Genomic DNA, 27,122 nt, shown 5'->3' with positions numbered 1-27,122 from the left:
CCAGAAGAGTTCCCAAACGTTACCTACTACAGGACAGGCCTAACAAAGAAAATAACAGAACGCCACTAGCCGTCACCTTCAGCCCCCAACTAAAACCCCTCCAACGCATTATTAAGGATCTACAACCTATCCTAAAGGATGACCCAACACTCTCACAAGTCTTGGGAGACAGGCCAGTCCTTGCCTACAGACAGCCCCGCAACCTGAAGCAAATACTCACCAACAACCACATACCACACAACAGAACCACTAACCCAGGAACTTATCCTTGCAACAAAGCCCGTTGCCAATTGTGCCCACATATCTATTCAGGGGACACCATCACAGGGCCTAATAACATCAGCCACACTATCAGAGGCTCGTTCACCTGCACATCCACTGTGACGAAGTGGGACTGTTCTTAATGTTTCCTCTGAATAGTGTGGGGGTGCCTCAGTTTCCCCTAGGCAGTTCTTAAGTATCTAGGGGGTGGGGTAAGGGTGTATGATCATTGCAGAGCCCTAGAGGGCAGGTGTGTGCAGGAGTCTGGACACAGAGAATGGCCAACACCCTGTTTCCTGGCAACTGATGGCCTGGGCCCTTCCCCCCCTGCAAGGTGAGAGCTAAAGGGTTGGAGAACAAAGGAATCAGGTGACCACCTGGCCCGGGAAAGGAACAAAGCCCAGAGGAGGAGGGGCTGGAGGGGGTTTTCAGTTTGGGGCTGGCTGGGACATGGAGTGAAGTGCAGACGTGGTTGTCTGGCTCACTGCCCCCAGAATGGACCCAGCTGAGGGGTCCCGTTCTCTGCACCTGCAAGCTCTGTTTTAGACCATGTTCCTGTCGTCTAATAAACCTTCTGTTTTACTGGCTGGCTGAGAGTCACGTCTGACTGCGAAGTTGGGGTGCAGGACCCTCTGGCTTCCCCAGGAGCCCCGCCTGAGCGGACTCGCTGGGGGAAAGCGCACGGAGGGGCAGAGGATGCTGAATGCTCCGAGGTCAGACCCAGGAAGGTGGAAGCTGTGTGAGCTGTGTGTCCTGAAGACAGGCTGCTCACAGGAAGGCGACTACCCCAGAGTCCTGACTGACTTCATGGGGAGCAGTTCCAGAGCATCGCCCAGGGACTCCGTGACAACTGGTGGGAGTGGTGGGATGTAGTGCACCCCGTGGATGGCGCTTCCTGCAGTAAGTGACTGGGGAGCAGTAACACGAAGGGGGATTGCCGAGGACCAGGCCTGCTGAAGGCTCAGAAAGGAGCAGTTTCGGGGGGCGGTTAACCCCTGGGAGTGTGTGACCAGCGAGAAGGACTGTGCAGTAATGCGGTCCCCCTGGGGACTGCAGTGAGCAGTCTCAGGGGCGGAGGAGTCTGCAGCTCGACCCTGGCAAAGAGGTGGTGACCTCGAGAAGGGCTGGCACACTAGGGGTTCTCCCTGGAAACCGTGGGGAGCTGAGAACACATGGGCCTGTGAGTCCACAACAACTTGGGAGGAGCAGAGTGATGGCCTGTCACCGTCTCCTTACGAAGGACATTGTAACCCTGTGCAAAAAGAGAGGGTTGAGCGTTGGAAAGTTCACCAAAGCAGAGTTAATCGTGCAGCTGGAGGAGGATGACCGCTCTAAGGAACAGATTCCTGACCCCAGCTGGGGCTATAGCAGGATCTGGGAGCAGCTGGAGCGGGAGCCAGGCATCGCCAAGACTCCTGTCCCCGACCAGACGGGGGTCTTCACGATCGGGTTCCCCATCGGGGGATCGAGACGGATGGGACTGGAGCTGAGTCTGAGAGAGCAAGAGGACCCTGGGAGACAGCGAGAGCCCGAGAAAGAGCTGCAGAAGCAGCAGCAGCATGAACTGGCAGTGGTGGGGCGGAGAGGCCTAGGGGACCTCCCCGGGGTGAGTGGGGATAGACCCCGGGGGGCCAGTTCCGCAGGGAACCTCGAGACTAAATTGCTGCCCCTGGTTAAGGAGGGGGGGGATGTGGATGCCCACCTCACTGCCTTTGAGCAGGCTGGCGATTTGAACCAAGGGGACCCTGCGGAAAAGCCCCGGTGTCTAGCTCCCTTGCTGGGTCCCAAGGCCATAGACTCCGTCAGCCAGATGGTTGGGGATGTGGACAGGCTCCCACTCCTGACCCCAACCTATATGTCTGTGTGGAGTTTCCTGGGGCCAGGCCCCTCGGACTTCCAGTGGGAGCAGAAGGTGATGGTCAATGGGGAGACATTCTTGGGGTGGCCAAAGGGCATGGGCTGCATAAACCTTCCCACATGCGGCCTGCGAGTGCTATCGACCACCCCTGACCTAAGGGAGGGTGTGAAACTGGAAGGGCCTGGTGTAACTCCTACCAAGGAATGGGAGAGATGCTGGGGCATCCATGGGAACGTTGGTGGCTTCGAACTTCCCCAGGTCACCGGCTAAAGTAACCCCGCTCAGTTCGATCTCGAAGGGGGGAGAGATGTGACGAAGTGGGACTGTTCTTAATGTTTCCTCTGAATAGTGTGGGGGTGCCTCAGTTTCCCCTAGGCAGTTCTTAAGTATCTAGGGGGTGGGGTAAGGGTGTATGATCATTGCAGAGCCCTAGAGGGCAGGTGTGTGCAGGAGTCTGGACACAGAGAATGGCCAACACCCTGTTTCCTGGCAACTGATGGCCTGGGCCCTTCCCCCCTGCAAGGTGAGAGCTAAAGGGTTGGAGAACAAAGGAATCAGGTGACCACCTGGCCCGGGAAAGGAACAAAGCCCAGAGGAGTGGGGGCTGGAGGGAGTTTCAGTTTGGGGCTGGCTGGGACATGGAGTGAAGGGCAGACGTGGTTGTCTGGCTCACTGCCCCCAGAATGGACCCAGCTGAGGGGTCCTGTTCTCTGCACCTGCAAGCTCTGTTTTAGACCATGTTCCTGTCGTCTAATAAACCTTCTGTTTTACTGGCTGGCTGAGAGTCACGTCTGACTGTGAAGTTGGGGTGCAGGACCCTCTGGCTTCCCCAGGAGCCCCGCCTGAGCGGACTCGCTGGGGGAAAGTGCACGGAGGGGCAGAGGATGCTGAATGCTCCGAGGTCAGACCCAGGAAGGTGGAAGCTGTGTGAGCTGTGTGTCCTGAAGACAGGCTGCTCACAGGAAGGCGACTACCCCAGAGTCCTGACTGACTTCATGGGGAGCAGTTCCAGAGCATCGCCCAGGGACTCCGTGACATCCACCAATGTGATATATGCCATCATGTGCCAGCAATGCCCCTCTGCCATGTACATTGGTCAAACTGGACAGTCTCTACGTAAAAGAATAAATGGACACAAATCAGATGTCAAGAATTATAACATTCATAAACCAGTCGGAGAACACTTCAATCTCTCTGGTCACGCAATCACAGACATGAAGGTCGCTATCTTAAAACAAAAAAACTTCAAATCCAGACTCCAGCGAGAAACTGCTGAATTGGAATTCATTTGCAAATTGGATACTATTAATTTAGGCTTAAATAGAGACTGGGAGTGGCTAAGTCATTATGCAAGGTAGCCTGTTTCCTCTTGTTTTTTCCTAGCCCCCCCCCCCCCCCCCCCCCCAGATGTTCTGGTTTAACTTGGATTTAAACTTGGAGAGTGGTCAGTTTGGATGAGCTATTACCAGCAGGAGAGTGAGTTTGTGTGTGTATGGGAGTGGGGGGGGATGTGAGAAAACCTGGATTTGTGCAGGAAATAGCCCGACTTGATTATGTAAAGAGTTGTCACTTTGGATGGGCTAGCACCAGCAGGAGAGTGAATTTGTGTGGGGGGGTGGAGGGTGAGAAAACCTGGATTTGTGCTGGAAATGGCCCACCTGATGATCACTTTAGATAAGCTATTACCAGCAGGACAGTGGGGTGGGAGGAGGTATTGTTTCATATTCTCTGTGTATATATAAAGTCTGCTGCAGTTTCCACGGTATACATCCGATGAAGTGAGCTGTAGCTCACGAAAGCTCATGCTCAAATAAATTGGTTAGTCTCTAAGGTGCCACAAGTACTCCTTTTCTTTTTGCGAATACAGACTAACACGGCTGTTACTCTGAAATCTCCCTACAATGTGCATGATAATCAAGGTGGGCCATTTCCAGCACAAATCCAGGTTTTCTCACCCCCTCCCGCCCCCACACACAAACTCACTCTCCTGCTGGCAATAGCTCATCCAAACTGACCACTCTCCTTACAATGTGTATGATAATCAAGGTGGGCCATTTCCAGCATAAATCCAAGTTTAACCAGAACGTCTGGGGGGGAGGGGGGTTAGGAAAAAACAAGGGGAAATAGGCTACCTTGCATAATGACTTAGCCACTCCCAGTCTCTATTTAAGCCTAAATTAATAGTATCCAATTTGTAAATGAATTCCAATTCAGCAGTTTCTCGCTGGAGTCTGGATTTGAAGTTTTTTTGTTGTAAGATAGCGACCTTCATGTCTGTAATCGCGTGACCAGAGAGATTGAAGTGTTCTCCGACTGGTTTATGAATGTTATAATTCTTGACATCTGATTTGTGTCCATTTATTCTTTTGCGTAGAGACTGTCCAGTCTGACCAATGTACATGGCAGAGGGGCATTGCTGGCACATGATGGCATATATCACATTGGTGGATGTGCAGGTGAACGAGCCTCTGATAGTGTGGCTGATGTTATTAGGCCCTGTGATGGTGTCCCCTGAATAGATATGTGGGCACAGTTGGCAACGGGCTTTGTTGCAAGGATAGGTTCCTGGGTTAAAAGAAAAGGAGTACTCGTGGCACCTTAGAGACTAACCAATTTATTTGAGCATGAGCTTTCGTGAGCTACAGCTCACCTCATTGGATGCATACCGTGGAAACTGCAGCAGACTTTATATACACACAGAGATCATAAAACAATACCTCCTCCCTGCAGTTTCCACGGTATGCATTCGATGAAGTGAGCTGTAGCTCACGAAAGCTCATGCTCAAATAAATTGGTTAGTCTCTAAGGTGCCACAAGTCCTTCTCTTTTTGCGAATACAGACTAACACGGCTGTTACTCTGAAATCTGGTTCCTGGGTTAGTGGTTCAGTTAGATTGCGGTCACAAGTAACATTACTCACACACTTCAGTATTCGCAGGGCTGGGCCTTAGAGGGCAAAATCTGAAAGCAAGTTAAAAGCTGATTGACTTCTCTGTGCTCGTGATCATTGTTCATTTCAATCGGATGATGCCTGAAATGGGAAAACTTGGCCTTGCCAATTCCCACCATTTTCATCACAAGTCTTGTGATATTTGGTGTTTGTTTCAAAGTTTCTAGCATTTCCTGGTTGCAGGGAAAAACTCAAAAATGTAACCCAGGTGTCCCCTAATGGCTCAGACACCAGCTGGCAACAAACCCCACAGCTTGGGGTGTTGTTTTTTTAATCTCGTGATTTGAAGTCAGTTTCATGGTTTTGGGGGTTCTGCCTCATGATGTCTGAACCCTTGGGGTGTGCAACACTGGAAACCAGATTAGGGGGCTTCAATTATTTTTTCTAGTAAGTTTCACTTGTTGGTTCTGATGCACTAGTCCAGATAGGCTCTGGTTACGTTTGTCTCCAGGATGCTACAGAAGAGTCAAATCCAAAAATATTTTGTATGTTTTGAAATTAAAAGGAATTCACCAAAACACTGCTAGTCACACTACACTCTGTACCCCCGCAACCCTCCCCACTTAAGAATACCTACATCTCTAGTCTCATTCCCTGCTGCATTCCTCCAGTTTTATGCCAGCGTAACTCCACTGATTTCATAACGCTGGAGTAAGGCCGTGGTGGGTCAGGTACTTTGGCGTGAAATGAAATTGACCGAGCCCCGTTAAGAAAGGGCTCCACACCTAAGACCCATAATTATCTATGAAAGACAAGAACCACTGATTAAATATTGTTTCATATTCTCTGTGTGTATATAAAGTCTGCTGCAGTTTCCACGGTACACATCTGATGAAGTGAGCTGTGGCTCACGAAAGCTCATGCTCAAATAAATTGGTTAGTCTCTAAGGTGCCACAAGTACTCCTTTTCTTTTTGCGAATACAGACTAACACGGCTGTTCCTCTGAAACCTGATTAAACCCTGAAGACTTGGGGATTCAGAGCTGAACACATGAGTAGCTGATTCATTCTGGGATGATTACAGACGCTCAAACATCCAGAATCTATCACTGGGCTCTAAGACTCGGCTTCGGCCGCCAGCACTGAGAGATGAGACTTCTTCAGCCCCAGTGTCCAGTGAGCAGAACGCCCTCCGCTAGCTGCTGCCCCCGGAGCGAGGTGACTCGGCCGCAGAGTGTTGCTTCCCATGTAATAAAAAGCGGAGCACAGACTATCTGGGGTTGTGCTGACCACAGATTATCGTGTTCAGTGTCCGCCCTGCGAAATTCACTCACAAATCTCCATGTGCACCCTGATCTGTGCACAAAACAATACACACCCAGCCGGCTGCACACTTCCTGTGCCTTCAGATTCCTGCCGTGAAACTGTCACCGGCTTTCCCAAGGAGCCTCCTACAAGATGCGTGCGTGTCACGGCTGCCTGTGTAACATGGTGATCACATGCACCAGCGCCGTTTGCACCTGGGCTTGCTTTGCACGGAGAAAGTGGTGCACGCACAGATGGCCATGTCACTGTGCGATTGGAGGCACCTGTGAGGTCCTGAGTTAAGGGACTGGCCACAGGGTAAGACATTGGATTAGCACATTGATCCTGCTTCTTCTCAGGGCCAGTCTCAGTGGGATGAGCAGCTGTCACTCACAGCCAAAAGGGTTGCTGCTTTAGTACAGTGTTTTTGGAGCTAACAGCGCCAGGTTTGATCCTTGCCTAAGGGTAGGTCTACTCTGCAATAAAACACCCATGGCTGGCCCAGGTCAGCTGACTCTGGCTCAGGCGGAAAGTCTATAAAACCGCAGCTTAAACGTTCTGGCTCGGGCTGGGCCCAGGCTCTGAGATCCCACGAGGGAGGAGGGTCCCAGAGCCTGGGCTCCAGTCCGAGCCTAAACATCTACACTGCAATTAGCCCTGGGAGCCGGAGTCAGCTGTGTGTGCGTGTGTTTTATTGCAGTGTAGACGTACCATACATGGCTAGGCTGTGATTCATTACATAATGAGTGCTGCAAAACTATCGGCTTTAGAACATCCAACCTGCTCCCAACTCTCTGAGCCCCTAATGCCCGGAATCCCCACTGTGCTCCTCGCGGTTAAACAGCAGTCTCCCAAACTGAGCTCAATAACCACACAGCAACGTGTCCTCTATCCGCGTAGTGCCATTCACACGCACAGCATCTCCCGGCGCTTGGCAATAAAGATGAGTCTGAAAGTAAAACTCTGGAGTCCCTGGATCTGGGGTGTTTGAAATCCAGAGCTATCTCTGCACAACAGTCTGGGATCTCTAGCACCCCTAGAGCGCTGGGGTCCCGAATCCCTGGACAGAGGGTTGGATTGCATTTCCTGCTGCATATTCCTGTCTGCTTAATGCTGCAGACACTCGGGATAGCACAGTCCCAGGGCAGTGCACTAAAATCCACTGCAACACCATAAAAATCATAATGATAACTAAAAAGCGGAAGCTGAATCTCTCTGCCCAGGTATTTCCATAGCCCTCCGCAACGCAGCATGAGAGCGCCCGGGAATACGCACCAACCAGCTATCTCAAGAGGATGGTGTTTTCCTCTCAAGAGGCAAATTCCCACATGACGGGCAGGGAGGAAGCCCTGCGGTGGGAATGCAGTTTAAATAAGAGACAGATCAGCAACCCCTGAGCTGGGGTTTGTCAGAGGAAATTAAACTTAAATATCAAAGAGCAGGTTTGGTTTGGTTCTGGTTTGGTTTTTTGCATGTTACAAGCTAGAACAATTCACCTGCAGCCTCCTCTGGGCAGGAGCTTTGTGGAACAAAGTGTCACGGTGACATGCCCAGAGAGCCAGAGGATTGGAGGGGCTTGTCCTGTGACAGGCCACCCCCTCGCTCCCAGATGCCATTCTGGGGTCCAAAGGGCCTTGCCTTTCCAGCTCTTACTCCCAGCCACATCCCTTGCCTGTGCATGATGTCACAGACTTCCATGGGGCAGGGCTGTGGGCACAGGCTGCGGGAAGAGGCCTGCGAGGTCAGATCCTGCAAGGTGCTGGTATCTGCTGGACCCCAAGTGGAGTGTGCTGAGCACTCCGCATGATCAGGTCTCTGGTGACGACTCTGGGGGCAGCTGCGGCTCTCCCCAGCGGGCTGAGCGCTAGACCTGGGATGCCCACGCTCCATTTCCTCCCAATTAGTGGAAGGAGGAGGCTCCTCCTGGCTCAGGGTCTCAGCCCCTCAGCCTTCTCCTTGCTACACGTCTGTAACAAGGCAGGAGGGGTGAGTGGCGAGGTGTCCCCAGGCCCTGCCTGACCGTCCTATCAGCCCCACGTGCCTGGTTCAATTAGAAACGTTCCAGCCCAGTCCCGGTAGCCCCGGGTGTGACTATATGATGCAGCAGGGAGGGGGAGTGTTGACCTGGGAATGTTCCCTGGGGATGGGAGACCTGAGAGCCTGTCACCTGAGCCAGGAGGGGGAGGGGGAGGTAACACCTCTGCCCAGGAATGTGAAGACAGGCTGCAGGAGGGAGCCTGCGGGGGAGGGGGGGCGGGGTTAGTTTCAGTTTGGGGCTGGGTGGAGGAACGCAGGGAACCCCAGGGCTGGGGTCTAAGCTCCCTGCTCCCCCAGAAGGACTTGACTGAGGGGTCCTGGGTGTACCCACAAGCTCTGTTTTAGACTGTGTTCCTGTTGTCCAATAAACCTTCTGTTTTACTGGCTGGCTGAGAGTCTCAGCGAATCCCAGGAAGAGGGGTGCAGGGCCTGAACTCCCCCACACTCCGTGACAACTGGTGGCAAGGGTGGGATGTACTGCACCCCGTGAATGGCGCTTCCTGCAGTAAGTGACTGGGGAACAGTAAAACGAAGGGGGATTGACGGGGACTGGGCGTGCTGAAGAGTCAGAGAGAGACGGTTTCAGGGGGCAGTTAACCCCTGGGAGTGTGTGACCAGAGAGGACTTTTGCAGTAACAGGGTCCCCCGGGGGATCGCAGCGAGCGGTCCCAGGGGCGGAGGAGTCTGCAGCTCGACCCTGGCAAAGAGGTGGTGACCTCAAGAAGGACTGGCACACTAGGGGCTTTTCCTGGAAACCGTGGAAAGCTGCCCGGCCTGCGAGAGGCCAGCAGGGAGAAGTACGCTAAACGCCTGAAGAGCGACCTGGTGGAGCTGTGCAGGCAGAGGGGGCTGCGCATTGGGAGGTCCACCAAGGAACAGCTGATTGCCCAGTTGGAGGAGAAGGATCGCTTGGATGACCCGATCCCTGTCCCTGAGGGAAGCTGCCCGGTGGACGCAGTGTGGGCCCTGGGGCCTGACGGGGCTGGGAGGGGTCAGACTGCTGCCCAGGACATCCCGAGACCCTTCCTACCTAGGCTTGGGGGAGGGGTTGGGGGAAGCCCAGCGAATAGCAAGGGCACCCTGACCCCGGCAGCCAGCAGGGGATCCTCCCAGCGGACCTCCCCATCCCTGGAGCGGATGCGGCTGAAATGGGAGAGGGAGTTGAAAATGAGGGAGCTGGAGGATCATGAAAAACAACCTGGGCATGAGCAGGAGGGGAAGGAGAAACAACGTCAACATGAGCAGGAGAAGAAGGAGAAACAACGTCAACATGAGCAGGAGGAGAAAGAGAGGGAACGTCAAGAGAAGGAGAAACAAAGATAGCATGAACTGGAGCTGGCCAGGCTGAGGAGCAGTGGGGCCCCGGCTGCAGTGAGTGCGGGGGGACCCAAGGCTGCAAGGAGCTTTGATAAGTGCTTCCTGGCCCAGCGGAAGGAGGGGGAGGACATAGATAGCTTCCTGACGGCCTTTAAGAATGCCTGCGAGATGTACAGGGTTGACCCTGCTGACAGGCTCCAGTTTCTCACCCCCTTACTGGACCCCAAAGCCGTGGAGGTGTACAGCCGAATGACAGGGGTGGAGGCAGGGGACTATGAACTGTTCAAACAGGCCCTGCTCCGTGAGTTTGGGCTGGCCCCCGAGATGTACCGGAGAAGGTTCCGGAGTCAGCGTAAAACGCCTGAGGTCACCTACCTACAACTGGTCAACCGGATGCAGGGATATGCCCGCAAGTGGACAGCTGGGGCCCAAGCTAAAGAGGACCTGCTTGACCTAATCGTACTGGACCAACTGTATGAACAGTGCCCTTCCGACTTGAGGCTGTGGTTGGTGGACAAAAAGCTCGAGAACCCCCAGCACGCAGGGCAGCTGGCCGACGAGTTTGTGAACAGTCGGTCAGGGGGTAGCCGGGAGGAGTCCCAAAAGAATAGGCCCCCCCCCCGATGCAGAGAGAGAGTCACCATGGGGCCTCCCAGCGGGGAAATAGGGAGAACCCCCTCCAAAGGGGTACGCCTGCCGTCGGGCCTCTCCGACCCGCTCAAGGGGACCAACGTGACCTGAGCTGCTATCACTGTGACCAGAGAGGCCACGTACGGACCCAGTGCCCCAGGCTCAGGGACAAACTAAGCAGACCCAACCTACCCAGGGTTAACTGGGTAGGGACCCAGCTGGACGAGGGGCAGACGACCCAGGAAAGGGGGGCTACCAGTTTACCACCTGCGCAGGAGGGAAGAGTACCCCAGGCCAGCTCCGCCAGAGGGCTGGATGCTCTGAACTCAGGGTGCTCGGTTTACAGGGTGGGCGCGGGGCTGTCCCTCCGGAGAGAGTGCCTTGTTCCCCTGGAGGTGGATGGGAGGAAGGTCAATGGATACTGGGATACGGACGCGGAGGTGACGCTGGCCCGGCCCGAGGTGGTGGCCCCAGATCGGGTGGTGCCCAACACCTACCTGACCCTGATGGGGGTGGGCGGGACCCCATTTAAGGTGCCCGTGGCAAGGGTACACCTGAAATGGGGGGCCAAGGAGGGCCCCAAGGATGTGGGGGTACACCACAATTTGCCCACTGAAGTTTTGATGGGTGGAGACCTAGAGGACTGGCCAAGCAAGCCCCAGACCGCCCTGGTTGTGACCCGTAGCCAGACCCGGCGAGGGGCACTGCACCTCGACCTTGGGGAGGGTACCACACCGGAGGCGCAGGACCCTACCCTGGTGGGGAGGGAGCGCCGAGGGGCACGGCTCAGAGAGCCTGTGGCCTCAGACCCGGCCAATGAGGGGGAACCAGGCCCCATCCCTTTCCCAGCTGCTGAGTTTCAGGCCGAGTAGAGGAAAGATCCCTCCTTGCGGAAGCTCAGGGACCTGGCCGACCTCAGTGTGGTACGGACCATGAGGAGAGGCTGCCAGGAGAGGTTCCTGTGGGAGAAGGGGTTCCTGTACCGAGAATGGGCTCCCACAAGCGAAGTAGAGTCCTGTGGGATCAGGAGGCAGCTGGTGGTCCCCCAGAAGTATCGCCGCAAGCTCCTGTCCCTGGCCCATGACATCCCCCTTGCAGGGCACCAGGGAATCTGGCGCACCCGGCAGAAGTTGCTACAGAACTTTTACTGGCCCGGGGTCTTTACCACGGTCCGGCATTATTGCCGATCCTGTGACCCCTGTCAGAGGGTGGGGAAGGTCCGGGACAAGGGGAAAGCGGCTTTGAGACCTTTGCCCATCATAGGGAGTCTTTCCAGAAGGTGGCCATGGACATCGTGGGGCCTCTCAGCAAGACGACCCGGTCGGGGAAGAAATACATTCTGGTGGTGGTAGATTTTGCCACCCGCTACCCCGAGGCAGTGCCCTTAGCTTCCATTGAAGCCGACACCGTGGCCGATGCGCTCCTGACCATTTTCAGCCGAGTGGGGTTCCCCAAGGAAGTCTTCACAGATCAAGGCTCCAACTTCATGTCGGCCCTGCTCCGGTGCTTGTGGGAGAAATGTGGGGTCCGGCACGACTGGGCCTCAGCTTATCACCCCCAGTCCAATGGGCTGGTGGAGAGGTTTAACGGGACGCTAAAGATGATGCTGAAAACCTTTATGAACCAGCACCCGCAGGATTGGGACAAGTACTTACCTCACCTGCTGTTCGCATACAGGGAGGTGCCCCAGGAGTCTACTGGATTTTCGCCTTTCGAACTGTTATATGGAAGGAGGGTGAGGGGTCCCCTGGACCTGATGAGAGACGAATGGGAGGGGAAGGCCACTCCCGATGGAGAGTCAGTGCTGGAGTATGTCCTGATCTTCCGAGAGAGACTGGCTGAACTCATGGGCCTGGCCAGGGAGAATCTGGCCAGAGCCCAGAGGAAGCAGAAGGTCTGGTATGACTGCACGGCACAGGCCCGTGCCTACGCCACTGGGGATCTGGTGATGGTTCTCATCCCCGTGAGAAAGAACAAACTACAGGCCGCCTGGGAGGGCCCTTTCAAGGTCGTCAAGCAGCTCAATGAGGTAAACTATGTGGTGGAGCTGTCGAACCGGGCGCACCACCGCCGGGTGTACCATGTGAATATGATGAAGCCATATTATGCCAGGGGGAATGTGGTGTTGGCCGTGTGTGGACAGTGGGAGGAGCAGGGAGATGACCCTTTAGTAGATCTATTCCCTGGGACCAGAGCTGGTTCCCCCCTGGAAACAATTCCCCTCTCGGATCAGCTAACCCCTGCCCAGCAAGCTGAGGTCAGGGGAGTGCTGCATCCGTACGGACAGCTGTTTTCCAACCAGCCTGGACGCACTAATCTGACTGTCCACCGGGTGCAGACAGGGTCGCACCCGCCGATAAGATGCTCCCCCTTCCGAGTCACAGGGAAAACTGCTCAGGACCTGGAAAGAGAGGTCCGGGACATGCTGGCTTTGGGGATGATCCAGCCATCGGCCAGCCCTTGGGCCTCACCGGTGGTGCTGGTCCCCAAAAAGGACGGGTCGGTCCGGTTCTGTGTGGACTGTTGGAAGCTCAATGCCATCACTGTATCTGATGCCTACCCCATGCCCCGGCCGGACGAGCTCCTAGACAAGCTGGGAGGAGCTCGGTACCTCACCACCATGGACCTTACAAAGGGCTACTGGCAAGTGCCGCTGGATGCAGATGCCCGGCTGAAATCGGCCTTTATCACCCCTCTGGGGCTCTATGAGTTCCTGACCCTGCCTTTCGGCCTCAAGGGAGCGCCGGCCACCTTCCAGCGCCTGGTGGACCAGCTACTGAGGGGGATGGAGAGTTTTGCCGTGGCGTATATTGATGACATCTGTGTCTTTAGCCAGACCTGGGAGGACCACGTGTCCCTGGTTAGACAAGTGCTGGACCGACTCCAGGGGGCTGGGCTGACTGTAAAAGCGGAGAAGTGCAAGGTGGGGATGGCTGAAGTATCTTACCTGGGCCATTGGGTGGGGAGCGGCCGCCTAAAGCCGGAACCAGCCAAGGTGGAGGTGATCAGAGACTGGCCCGCTCCCCACACCAAAAAGCAAGTCCAAGCCTTTATTGGGATGGCAGGATACTTCCGAAGATTTGTGCCCCACTTTAGCGCCATAGCCACCCCCATCACTTAGCTATGCAAGAAGGGGAAGCCAGACAAGGTGGTCTGGACCGAGCAGTGCCAGGAGGCTTTCCGGGCGCTGAAGGAGGCTCTGGTCAGTGACCCAGTTCTGGCAAACCCAGACTTTGACAAGCCCTTTGTGGTGTTCACCGACGCCTCAGACATGGGACTGGGGGCGGTGTTAATGCAGGAGGATGAAAAGGGGGAGAGACACCCCATCGTGTACCTGAGCAAGAAGTTGCTACCCCGGGAGCAACACTACGTGGCCATCGAGAAGGAGTGCCTGGCCATGGTGTGGGCCCTCAAGAAACTAGAGCCCTATCTCTTCGGGCGACACTTCACCGTGTACACCGACCACTCTCCCCTAATCTGGCTGCACCAGATGAAAGGAGCCAACGCCAAACTCCTGAGATGGAGCCTGCTCCTGCAGGATTATGACATGGATGTGGTCCACGTGAAGGGAAGTGCCAACCTGATAGCGGATGCGCTGTCCCGGAGAGGGGGCCCCGAACTTCCCCAGGTCACTGGTCAGTGATCCCGCTCAGTTCAGTCTCGAAGGGGGGAGAGATGTGAGGATGTGATGCAGCAGGGAGAGAGGAGTGTTGACCTGGGAATGTGCCCTGGGGGTGGGAGACCTGAGAGCCTGTCACCTGAGCCAGGAGGGGGAGGGGGAGGTAACACCTCTGCCTAGGAATGTGAAGACAGGCTGCAGAAGGGAGCCTGCTGGGGGTGGGGGGGGGTTAGTTTCAGTTTGGGGGTGGGTGGAGGAACACAGGGAACCCCAGGGCTGGGGTCTAATCTCCCTGCTCCCCCAGAAGGACTTGACTGAGGGGTCCTGGGTGTACCCACAAGCTCTGTTTTGGACTGTGTTCCTGTTGTCCAATAAACCTTCTGTTTTACTGGCTGGCTGAGAGTCTCAGTGAATCTCAGGAAGAGGGGTGCAGGGCCTGGACTCCCCCACGCTCCGTGACACCGGGCCCCCCACTCAGTGTTTTCAGCAGGATGGAGAGGAGCTGCTCAGGCTGTGTGAGCAGGGCTGGGGTCTGCTGGGGTCTCTCTGCATTCGTATCTGCCCCTTCATCCCTCTCGCCACCAAAGATCCCAGCCCCTTTGCGTCCAGGCCAAATGCCACCGGGGATCATTACGCTGGGTCTCCCTAGCTGCCCCCACAGCCGGGGTGCTGGGACAATGTGTAGAGTGGGGGCCTGAGAGCCATTGAACCAAACTGTAAACGCTGCATGTGATGGAAACCACTTCAAGCCCCCAGCACCCCTCGTTCCAGCACCTCTGCCTGCAGCATGACACTGTCCTGAGCGTCTGCGCCTTCACCACCTGCCCAGGGCTTTTTAAAGGGGTTTCACCGATTGTCACCCTTATCCAACATGGTCGCCATCTCCCATGACTGTCACAAGGGCTGAAGCCACAAGCTGCCCAAAGGGAAGAGCTAGGAAGGGGGCAGGGGAATGTGGAGGTGCCTGCAATGGGGCTGCGGGGGCAGCATGGAGGGCACAGTGGTAGGGAGCAGGAAACTCTGAGGAGGCAGAGAAATGTGGGGGGCAGGAGGAAGACTGAGGGGGCAGAGGAATGTGGGGGGCAGGATGCAGGCTGAGGGGGCAGGGGAATGCGGAGGGCTGAAGTCCCCATGAATTTTAGCGCGTGTTTATAATGGGGTGTTGCCTGTGTGCTTTGCTGAGTCGGGACTATAATGCATAACCGGGAGCCCCAGCTTATGGGCTTGATCCTGCACTCTCCTAGTCAATGGGGGGAGGGTTCCACCTTCATGGAGCAACATCAGCCCCGAGGGCTCAACATGAGGCTTTTGCAAAGAAGGGACCAAGCCAAAAACAAGGTGGATCAGCCTCTGGGTTTAGCCGCTGAGCCCAGCCCAGCCCATTGGGTGGCGGGGGGGAGCTCTGGGACTCTGGGTGCTCAAGTGCTGAGCCAAGCACCAAACACAGGGCTGGGCCAATCACTGTGGTGAGAAGCAGGCTGCTCAGCGGTGTCTCGGGGCCACAGACAGCCTGGCTCAGAAACGTGCCAGGAATATCTCCAGCTGCCTTCCCCCTCTGCAAAGTGCAAGGTGGGCAGAATCCGGCCTGCTAGAGCCACAGGAAATCAATGGTTCCACGGCCCCCCGGCCCCCTCCTTCCCCAGGATCAGGCGATTTACAATGGATTCCAAACATGTCATCAGTAATTAGCAGCACTTTGCTCCAAAGGAACTTTCTTTCTTTCTAATGTGGGCTCGTGTCCAACAGATGCTATCACAGGGAATCCAGGGGAATGATCTGGGTAATTAGGAGTGTCACAGTGAGGTTCCCATTGCAACAGAGAGCTCTCCCTTGGAGAGAGAAGTCCTCGCCCACCCACCCTGGGTAAGAATTCCCGCTCTCCCTCGGCCCCTGCAGCTGAGCACATCACAGACAGTCCCAAGTCTGGCCGCACAACACAGGGGGAGGCAGATCAGTGGGAAAACCCAATTTCACAGGGAGGGTGCTGAGAGGTTAAAGAACTTGCCCAAGGTCAGAAAAAAGTGGGAATAGGATCCAAGAGTCCTTATTCCCCACTGCAACCACTGGTGGTGATCACTGGAACCCCGGAGTCCTGACACCCAGGCCACGCCCTTGACCACTGGACTGCCCTGCCCGCTGCTCTGAGACCTGGGTATTACAGTTCAAAAGGAATGCAGCCAAGTAGACAAATCATGAGCCCACCTAGGTATGGGAATACAACCCAGGAGTCCTGACTCCCTCTCCCCTTCTCACTCATTCTCTCACACACCATTATAATTGGGGCTGGAGTGGGAGGGGGGATCCCATTCTGGATATATGGAGCTAGGGGCCTCCAACACTGACCCCCAACTTCTGTTCCCATTTAGGAGATTTTGCCTCTTTTTAGATAGAAAAACTAATTACTGCGAATTTTTCTTTGAAAGTGTCTTAGTCACATTTTCCATTCAAGTGCTCGTCCCAGTGATCGTTTAGCCAGCACTGTTCACCCCCAGAGCACTTGCCGCCCCTGTGAGTTGTCTTGGATAAGTACGGTAACAGCTAGATTGGGTTCGCAATTAGTAAGCGGGGCCTGGAGACTGGCATGTCCCAACCCCCGTTATCAACAGCTACAAGGCGATTGCGCTGGATTGCAGAGACACACAAATGGATTTTATTTACTCTGTTCATCTGTGAGTGCCTGGCCTTGCAAGTACAACCACCAAGCTCGGCCCCACTTCAGGAGCAGAGATGGATCTGCACATTTCACTTTAAGCACGTGCTGAACCCCATGACTCCCCTGGGCCGTACGCATGTACCTTGCTGCTGTCCTGCCTCCAGCCAGAGCACTCAGGGTCGTCCCGCACCCAGCAGCCAGCCTCACCCTGCGGGGCTGGGAAGTTCTAGCAGCTAGAAGGGGCTTCCCTCAAGTAAACCAGTGTCAGCAGGATCCAGCCCTCCACCATTTTGAGACCTCTGCAGCTGGTTACGTGAGTGCAGGAAACAACAAGAGTTCAGTCAGTCAAGAGCCTCCTGCGTGTTCAGCGGCCTGTGGATCAGGCTCTAACTGAGCGGGAGAGAGAGGTCTGGGGCCAGGTGCAGGGCTGACTCTGGCCTTCATCCCGTGCCCCCGGAGTTCAGGGGAGTTTTCCCATTGATTTCAATGGGAGCCACCGAGGGCCCATAGGGAGCAGAAGTTAATCCTGAGGGAGGAAATGTGTAACTACTGACAAGGGCTGGGATCTTCCAGCAAAGTTGAAGGGAGTTCAGTGCCTGAAGCCCCTGGGATGTTGACGCCTGTCTCTGGTGAGCCTTTCTGAAACCCCCACCCTGTAGCTTTATGGATGATCCTGCAGTCTCGACTGCATCCTGACACATCGGCTAACAGGCGGACGCAGCCGAGAGGGGCACATCAGGGATGTGTAAGAACAATAAAACTTTGAATAGGAAAAAAGCCATTTCTATTACTCCCAACTTATTATTATTATTCACATAATGCAGCAACCCCACAAGTAGACGTCTCTCATTTAACGATTTCCATATTCCCACTCTGCCCCAGGACCCCGGCTGCCCAATTGCAGTGCCGAAGTCGGTGCTGGCTAGCTGTGCTTTTAACAGGGGGAATTTTCCAGTAAGAACGTGGGTGAAAACACAGATAACATTGGCCAGATCCTGTCCCCACTGCAGTCAGCGGCCAACCTCGCCCGAGCTGATGGGGGTAGGAATACATCCTACCTGTCAGACGGCACGTGAGCCTGTTAAGCACAGTGGCTCCAAACCACCCAAGCAGATGATTAACGTTAATTACATGACTCAAGGCATTGGCTTCAACAGGACGACTCACATGCTTCCAGTTAGGCACCTGCTAAGTGCCTTGGTGGGCTGGGGCCAGCATGCTCAGCACCTTGCACATCTGAGCCCAGACACGGGAACCCAAGTTTGGGCCGAGCATCGCTGTGTTCTGCTAACAGAGGAAAAGTATCTGACAAGAGGGGCTGTCTGAAGGGAGCACAGGGAGGGACCATGGCCCAGTGAACAGGGCAGCAAGTGCTGAGGTCTCATCCTGGCTCTGAGTGCTCAATGACCTTGTCAAGTGACTGCCCTCTCTCTGCCTCTGTTTCCCTTCTTGTCCTGTGTCTGTCTTATCCATTCAGACTGTGAGTTCCTTGGAGTGGGGGGGTGCAGGGCATGCAGGATCAGGCCCACATTTAGCAAATGATAATGGGAACTACAGGGAAAAGACTAGAGAAAGCCTGCTCCCTGGATGGAAGTTGGTCGATATGTAAAGCCCCAGGGCATGTCGCAAAGGGGAGGGTGTGACTCTCAGATTTCCCTCTCCTACAAATGAATCACTGAGACTCATCCTTAATGATGGTGGCACGACTGCTCCACTACAATAGCGGGTGACACCGACGAAAATTAAGCTCAGGTGACATTTAAGGTGTGACAGGAAAGTCATTATTAAAGCTGATGATCTGTGCATTAAATCACAGACAGTTTTCTTTGGAAGGGAGGGATTCTAGTGACGGTGGAGAGGAAGGTAGATTTCAGTGCACAAAATAGCCTTTGACATTTCTATGAGGTCTGCAGGGCATTCTAAGTGGAATCTCAAGGAGCCTTACAAATTGGGGACACCACCAGTGTGCAGCCACCTCTGGGGTGGAGCGTGGCAGCTTGGCAGAACACCGATAGTGGCTGAGAGCAGAGGACATTTTGCCAGGTGCTGGAGTAAACCCCTGTGAAGAATATTTCAGTGTTAGGGTGGCAGGAGGGAATGAATAAGCCTTAACATTGTGAAGGGAATTTAGCCCTGGTAAAAGGTGCTGGATTGGCAGCCGTGGAGACTGATAAAATCTGTGTATGCACAGAGCTGGTGCCTCATAGGCTGGCACACACTGCCCCTGCTGATGGGATGCTGCCCATGAGATAAGGAGGGACCATTCTGATCATCCAGGCTGATGTCTGAGTAACACAGGCCGGAGACCCTCACCCAGGCCTTCCTGCACCCAGCCCACAACCCCTGTCTGGATTTAAGTTCCACCTTCCATGGTCCCGCCGGTCCTTTGGCCTCCTGGGACAGCAAATCCAGGAGTCAATACAACAATCTATAATGTAGCAGCAAGAAGAAGAAATAACCTTTCGTGCCACTTTTCCTCCTTGGCTGCCAAGCTCTTGCCAATGCAGGGTTCTATTACCCCCGTTGTACAGATGGGGATGTGTAGGCTGTAATTGCCCAGTGCCTCTGCTGGTTTACAGAAGGCAGTGGGCTCCAGTGGCTAGTGCACTGATAGCCGGCAGGTGAGGTTGGTTCTAGTCCCAGCTCTGGCAGTGTGACCTTGGGCAAATGGCCGTGCCTGTTTCTCATCCTATCCTTTGTCTCTTTAGGTGGGGCAGGGTCTGTCTCTCACTCTGTCCGCAGCGCCTCTACCATGGGGCGCGATCTCAGCTGGGACCCGGGGGTGCTACCGTCAGGTGAATGAATAAATATTCTAACAAAGGAGGCCAGACCAGAGGATCCCGGCCTTCCCCTCTGGCCTGAGCAGCGCTGGCTCTGTACATCAGCAGGCAGCTGTGGTTTGGGTGAAGTGAACATCCCTCTGCCAGGAGCTACCGGAGACCCACCAAACTCATCGCACCCCACAGGTGAGCCTTGTGAAAGGCAGCTGCTCATGCGCAATGGCCAATTGAATAAGCAGTGGGGTGCAACCGTTCACTGTAAAAAGGCCCCAGATCCCGCAGCCCCTCTGTCCCTGGCAATTTCCCTGGGGTGGGAGGCGGGAGGGCCCCAGCACAGCGTGTGTCCGAGCTGGTGAACTTCCAAGCGCCCGCTGCGCCCCGGGGCGCGGAGCCAAGCTCGGGGCAGCCAGCCCGGGAGAGGCTTGCGGGAGGGAAGTGGAGCACAAGTTTCTCTCCTCGCACCGGAGGCCTCAGCCGGGACGATGGCCGGAGCCCTTCCTCCGAGACCGGACCGTCGAGCCAGGCAGGGAGCTCGGGATCCGCCCACCCAGGGGGACAGACAGCGGGACCAGACGGACAATCAGACACCGTGCGGCCCCGAGGCAGGCGCAAGGCGGGTCCTGCAAGCACCAGATCGGCTGGCCGCTTTGTCCAGCGGCCGTCGGGCAGGAGCCCTCGGGTGGTGCCCGCAGTCACCCGCCCCGGGGGCTGGGAGCGGGGCCAGGGCTCCCTTCGCGGACTCTTCCCCTCCAAACAACGCCCCAGCGTCCCGCATGCACCCGCACCCCCAGGGGCGAAGGGGCCGGGCTGGGGGGGGGGGGCGAACACAGGGAGAGACCAGCTGGCCGAAGGGCCTTGCCGCTCTCTGAAACCCACCGGCTGTGAGAGCCCGGCCAAGCCCAGCCTGTCTCCTCCCCAGCCAGGAGACGTGAGGGACCCCCAGCCCCGAGACCCCACACCAGCCCCAAGACCCCTTCCCCCCCCCACCAGCCCCGGGACCGCCGCCCTGAGACCCCACTGCAGCCCTGGGACCCCTTCCCCCCCCCCCGCGCACCAGCCCCACACCTCCCTGAGACTCCCCTGCAGCCCCAGGCCCCCACCCCGAGACCCCTTCCCCCCCATACCAGCCCCGGGACCCCCGCCCCGAGACCCCACTGCAGCCCCGGGACCCCCGCCCAGAGACCCCCATACCAACCCCGGGACCCTTCTCGCCCCGCTCTTCGAACAGAAACTTTGTTGGGGGGTGGGGCGGAAGACTCGGTCTAAAAATAAATTCTCCAGCGCAACTTCCAGCTCCCTGGCCTGGGCTCGGCCCCAGCTCAGCCATGGGAGCCTGGAGACCCGCAAGCCACGCGGCCCTCCCAGGCAGGAGCCGGACCCACCGCTCGGGGCGCTGGGCTGCCCCTGCCCCGTGGCCCTCGCCGAGGGAGGGGGTGGGGGGCCCCCGCCCCTGCCCTGTCCCGCCCCGGGGGGCCGCGGCGCCCCGCACCCACCTGCCCGTTCTTGCACAGATCCGCCCACATGCTGGTGCCGTCCCCGCCGCGCATCAGCACGTGGTAGGTGAAGAAGTAGGTGCCCGGGACGCTGCACGTGAACTTGCCCGTGGCCGCCTCGTAGCTGTTGCCCAGGTTGGTCACCACGTCGTCGAACTTGAGGATCTCGTAGCCCTCGTGCGGGTTCTTGAGCCCGGCGTAGAAGGCCACCCGGGGCGCGGTGCTGTACGTGGCCGTGCTGAAGGCGCCGCTGCCCCCGGGCGGCCCGGGCGGCCCCGGCTGGCCGCGCTCGCCCTGCGCCCCGGGCGGGCCCATGGCCCCCGGCGGGCCCGGCTCCCCCGCCTTGCCCGGCCGGCCCGGCTTGCCCTGCGGCCCCTGCACCAGCGTGGAGGGCGGCGGGGGCCCGCCGGGGGGCTCGGGCTCCGGGCGGGCGCTGGCGGCGGCGGTGGCGGCCGCCCGGCCCAGGTAGGGGTCGCAGACCATGCGGCAGGTGCCCAGCATCTCGTAGCGCCCGCCCGCGCCCGCCGAGCTCACCAGCGCCGGGATGAGGATCACCAGCGCCAGCAGCATCACCACGCCGAGCGCGGCCGCCAGCAAAGTTTTCCTCCCCGCGCTCAGCCGCGGCCGCCCCGGCGGGGGAATGGTGCCCGGTGGCGGGGCCGCCGGGCGGGGCAGCGGCCCGGGGGGTCCCCTGGGCGGGTGACCGCGGCGCGGTGCCCCCAGCCCGGGACGGGAAAGGAGCAAAGGCGGAGCGGCCGGCTGCTCGTCTCCTCCCGCCGCCTGTCTGCTGGCTGGAGCTGCGGGAGGCTGGTCCCTGCCCATCGATCCCCCCCGCCGGAGCGCAGCGGGGCTGGGCGCCCGGCTCCGGCAAAGAGCGGCGGGGCGGGCGGGGGCGCGGGGCAGGGAACGGCTGGCCGCGGGGCGGCGGATTGGTCGCGCCCCTGCTTGGAGCGCTTCGATTTTCGCCACCCGCCGTTCCTGCCGCTACCTGCGGGGGGGGGGCAGAGCGGGATGGCCGGCCCTGCCCCGCCCCCCGCCCCCCGGCTGGAAAGTTGGTCGGGGAGAAGTCGCCTTCGCCGCTTTGTGAGCTGCTCTGGGTCTGTCCAGGGAGCTCCGGGTGTCCCTAGGACTCGGGGGTCCGGCTCTCCTGGGGGCCGCTGTCTCCCTGGGGGGCGGGTCCGGATCTTCTGGGGGCCGCTGTCTCCCTGGGGGAGGGGGTCCGGATCTCCTGGGGGCCGCTGTCTCCCTGGGGGAGGGGGTCCGGATCTCCTGGGGGCCGCTGTCTCCCTGGGGGAGCGGGTCCGGATCTCCTGGGGGGCGCTGTCTCCCTGGGGGGCGGGTCCGGCTCTCCTGGGGGCCGCTGTCTCCCTGGGGGGCGGGTCCGGCTCTCCTGGGGGCCGCTGTCTCCCTGGGGGGCGGGTCCGGATCTCCTGGGGGCGCTGTCTCTCGGGGGGGGGGCTGCAGCTGGTTACAAACAACAGCGAAGCACCCGGCAGGCACGAGACCGTTCCCGTGGGTTTCTCTGGCTTTTCGCTCTCCTGGGAGCCCAGCGGAGGAATGAGTCGCGGGTTCAGCTCCCGGCGTTCGGGTCCCACGGCTCAGCTGAGCTCGACCGGACAGGGCCGCTGACTCCCGGGGAAGTCGCCAGGCAGCCCCGCTGGCAGGAGGCCGAGCGGGTCACACTTAGCGGGGTTCCCTGACCATGGCCCTCCCCCCTCCGCTCAGCCCACAGGCTCCTCGGGCTGGGGTGCCTCACTTCTGAGGGGGGGAGTCAGAGACTTTCGGGGGGGGGACCCACCGCTCATTATTCCTAGTGCAGGACAGGATCCTGCAGGCCCGGCCTCACTAGTGCCTCAGTTTCTTGCTCCCCAAACCTGGCTGTCAACTCCAGCCCCCGCCCGTTTCTAGAGTGTTTGTCGCTCGGGCTGGAGCCTGTCGGGCACTGGGGGGCGGCGGGGGCAGGCCGCCGGGGTCGCTGCTCCGCCCGGCCCGGCCCGGCCCGGCCCGGCCCGCCGCTGTTTCCCTTTGCCGTGGCTCGTGGCCCTGCTGCGCAAAGCGAGTTGCGTCTCCTGCCATCGGGACATCGGTCAGCTTCGGTCTCCCCCGGCGCACAGCCCAGCCCTGCCCCAGCGAGCCGTGCAGCCAGGCGGGGAAAGCGGCGTGTCCCGCCCCGTAGCGAGTTTCTCTCCAGCGCCCCCGACTCGGGCTGGCCGGGGACGGGGCCAGGGTGCTAGGGAGGTAAGGTCCGACTCCCCTGGTAAAGACTCGAGCTGAAGTTTCGCTCTGGGGCACGGAAAGGAGGAGACGCTGCCTAGTTTCCCTGGGCCTTGGCCTCTTTCCCCAGCCCAGCTCCATGGCCCTGCGGCTACTTGAGCTGAAATGGGGTTCGTCAGGTTAGGGGGCTGCTGCTGTCCTGGGACCTTTCTCCCACCCACCTGTTCAGGTGAGATCCCCTGGCTTTGGGCCTCTGGCAACACCCACCCTTCAGGCATCGGGCACCCAGGCAGGGTCCCGGTGGGAGTCCCAAACTTCCCCACCATGACCCTTCACTCACCTCTCCCTGCAGCCCAGAGCCACCTGTGCCGGGGTCCCCTATTAGCGGGGAGATCTGTCCTCAACCCTCCCCCCCACGGGTGCTCCCTTCACCGCCCGGAGATCTGTCCTCAACCCTCCCCCCACGGGTGCTCCCTTCACCACCCAAGTGCTGTGGCTGTCGGCCCCCGCTGGATTCTCCATGCTTCGCTGGAGTGGAAAATAACAGCTTCAAACTTTGCCGAGCAGAAGGCGCCAGCGTGTTAATTAACAGCCATCTTGGCCCATGAGCTGCTGCTGCTCCCAGGGAGTTTAACAAGAAGGGAAACGCGGGGGTGGGGGGGAGGAGTCCTCTCCCTCTCCGGTAATTACGAGGGAAAGGCACAATCGCGCTGCCTCTCCGCAGGAATCACCCCAAGGGAGCTGAGCAGACGGCCACTGGCTTCAGCAGGGGTCTCTGTGTTTCCTCGGGGGGTGCCCCGACGCCTGGGCCCTCTGAGCCACTGTAGCATCAGCATATTCAAAAGTGGCCTCTGAGTCTGGCTGTCTCCAATTCTGACCCCAGCTTGCAGCTGGCTCTGGGCGGGGCTCAGCATGCTGGCTGCTGCTGGAGCGAGAGGAGTCTGCCAGGCCGCTCAGGCTGGCATTCAAAACCCGAGGCACCCCGAATCAACAGCCACCTCTGAAGACCTGGCAGCATCTGCTGGTGGTGTCTGCCCCCAGTCAGTGCCTGAAATGCCCCAGATTCTGCAAGAGCTCCTGGACCAACTGTCACGGAGTCCCTGGGCGATGCTCTGGAACTGCTCCCCATGAAGTCAGTCAGGACTCTGGGGTAGTCGCCTTTCTGTGAGCAGCCTGTCTTCAGGACACACAGCTCACCCGGCTTCCACCTTCCTGGGTCTGACCTCGGAGCATTCAGCATCCTCTGCCTCTCCGTGCGCTTCCCACAGCGAGTCCGCTCAGGCGGTGCTCCTGGGGAAGCCAGAGGGTCCTGCACCCCAACTTCGCAGTCAGACGTGACTCTCAGCCAGCCAGTAAAACAGAAGGTTTATTAGACGACAGGAACATGGTCTAAAACAGAGCTTGCAGGTGCAGAGAACGGGACCCCTCAGCTGGGTCCATTCTGGGGGGCAGTGAGCCAGACAACCACGTCTGCACTTCACTCCATGTCCCAGCCAGCCCCAAACTGAAAACCCCCCCAGCCCCTCCTCCTCTGGGCTTTGTTCCTTTCCCGGGCCAGGTGGTCACCTGATTCCTTTGTTCTCCAACCCTTCAGCTCTCACCTTGCAGGGGGGGAAGGGCCCAGGCCATCAGTTGCCAGGAAACAGGGTGTCGGCCATTCTCTGTGTCCAGATCCCTGCACACACCTGCCCTCTAGGGCTCTGCAATGATCATACACCCTTACCCCACCACCTAGATACTTAAGAACTGCATAGGGGAAACTGAGGCACCCCCACACTATTCAGAGGAAACATTAAGAACAGGCCCACTTCATCACATCTCTCCCCCCTTCGAGATCGAACTGAGCGGGGTCACTTTACCCGGTGACCTGGGGAAGTTTGAAGCCACCAATGTTCCCATGGATGCCCCAGCATCTCTCCCGTTCCTTGGTAGGAGTTACACCAGGCCCTTCCAGTTTCACGCCCTCCCTTAGGTCGGGGGTGGTCGATAGCACTAGCAGGCTGCATGTGGGAAGGTTTCTGCAGCCCATGCCCTTTGGCCACCCCAAAACCCCAGGGGGTCAAACTGGGATTGGGTTTTCTCCCAGAGCTCCAGTCTGGAGGGCTGCAATTCGGGCTCTCTTGGTTAAGGGCCCCCATCTTGACCTGGGCCACATACTGTTCACTTACAGAACTAGCATGGAGACATCCCTTTCCCAACAACCTTGTCTCCCCAACAAGCTGGCCAAACACAGCCACTTGGTTATAGGACGGTATACCTTTCTTAATAGCTTTCACTCCATCTGAGACCTTCTCAAAGCTCTCCACACTGGATCTTTCAACAGGAAAGTCAGTGGATCCATTCACAACAGAAAATTTCTGGCTGTTAGGAACTTAAACTTTCTTGATTAAATCACTTTCACACCCTTCAGTGGCAGTAAACTGCTTGCAAAGACTCCATGAGGATTCCTTTCCCGAGGGCTTTTCTATGCAACAATTCACCCCCTCCCAGAAATTCTGCTCTTACCCTCTTTACCTAGGGCTTGCTCTAGGGGAACACTTTCCTGAGCAACTACAGACTCTTTCTGGGTCTCCCTTACATCCAGAATCACCTCTGGCCCATCAGGCGGATTCCTACACAATCCCCTTTCATGCAAACTTACAGACTTCCTAGATAAAAGGTTAGAAGCATTCTCCTTCCCTTTGCCACACACAAGTTCAGGAATCTTTTCCTTCTTGCTACAGGTTTCCACACCCTCAGTAGGTTCCACAATCACATCACCTTCCTGCTCTCCTTGTGCCCTGGCTAGGATCTCACCCTGATTAGACAGAGTTGCTACACCCTTTCCAACAACACACTAGCAACAGGCAAAATACAAGCACCAGAATTGTCTGGTCTCGGGGATTTTACATAGACCCTAACTGGATGCGACCTAGTTACAGGGCCATTCTCCCGAGCAGACAGAAACTTAGGACCCTTCCCTTCCTGGGCTTTAGCTGAATCCAGAACCAGCTCTGAGACAACTGCATGACCCTCAACCATCACAGGCTGAAAGGCCCCTTCTGTCTGCTCCACAGACCAAGAAGAGCCGGACACACTTTCTCCTTTACCAGACACACAGGTTGGGATCTCATTCCCTTTGTCCCAGCACACAAGGCTGGTCACAGACAACTGCTTGGAGATCAGGGTAGCTCCCTCCATAGGCAAGTCAATACCCCTGACAGAGAGACCCATTTCCTTCACTGTCCCAATTCTCCACCCAGCTAACAGGTAAGGTCCAGGGACTCTCATCTTCCACTCTCCTCGCCTTCCCACCCTGCTGACTGGACACAGCCATCAGCTCACAAGGCTGCCTAGGCTCATCCAAACTTCCCTTACCAAGCACCTTGCCACTCCCCACAGATCCCCTGCCCTGCCTGTGTCTCCCCCCACTCAGCTGGGGTCTCAGCTCCCACTGTGCTCAGCACTGCCCTTGCTGTCCCAGTGGGGGCAGGCCACTGCTTTCCTCACTGCATCAGAGCCAGCGAGAGTCCCCAGTCTGGTGCGCAAGGGGGCAGGGAGCATCTCTCTGTCCCACCGAGTCCCAGGGGTCTGGTTACAGGCAGGCAGGTAGCCTGAGCCTAGCGGCTCCTCCCTGCTGCCAGCCAGGTCATCTGCATTTTCACTGACCATTTCCCTCTCCACCGATTGGTTCCCTGGATTCAAATTCAAACCCTCGGCAGTTACAGGAGCAGGGCCTGGATCCTGTCCCAAAGAGACACAGTCACCCCACAACAGGGTCTTGCAGCTGGTGTCCTGGGGCACCCCAACGGCCAGCCAGCCCCACCCCTCCTGGGTCTGCACAGGGATCTGGGCCATAGGCAGGGCGAGGGGCTTCGTCCCTGGGACCCTCACCCAGCTCACACAGGCCCTCAGCCTCTGAGGCTGCACCACCCAGGGTCTGACACCAGTTCTCTCTGTCCCAGGATCTCGCCACCCCAGGAATGTCTCCCCATTGACCATCCCCTTCCGCTCCCACTGGGGGTCCGAGGGGCCTGACCCCAGGGAACTCCACACAGACATATAGGTTGGGGTCAGGAGTGGGAG

General features: G+C 57.7%; 1 protein-coding gene across 1 annotated transcript in view; it reads right to left on the bottom strand.

Annotated features, from left to right (window-relative positions):
- The window catches only part of C1QL1 (complement C1q like 1), a 91,225-nt gene extending 69,126 nt beyond the window's left edge, over positions 1-22,099 (bottom strand). The window contains exon 1 of the mRNA XM_048829776.2: positions 20,844-22,099. Within this exon, the coding sequence (XP_048685733.1) occupies positions 20,844-21,665 (822 nt within the window). The 5' untranslated portion in view covers positions 21,666-22,099. The remainder of the gene's footprint in view (positions 1-20,843) is intronic.
- Between the last annotated feature and the right edge of the window lie 5,023 nt (positions 22,100-27,122).

The sequence above is a fragment of the Caretta caretta genome, chromosome 27 (assembly GCF_965140235.1).
Source record: "Caretta caretta isolate rCarCar2 chromosome 27, rCarCar1.hap1, whole genome shotgun sequence".
Lineage (NCBI taxonomy): Eukaryota > Metazoa > Chordata > Testudines > Cheloniidae > Caretta > Caretta caretta.
Note: the sequence above shows the minus strand (reverse complement) of the source record. Positions and strands in the feature narration are given on the sequence as shown.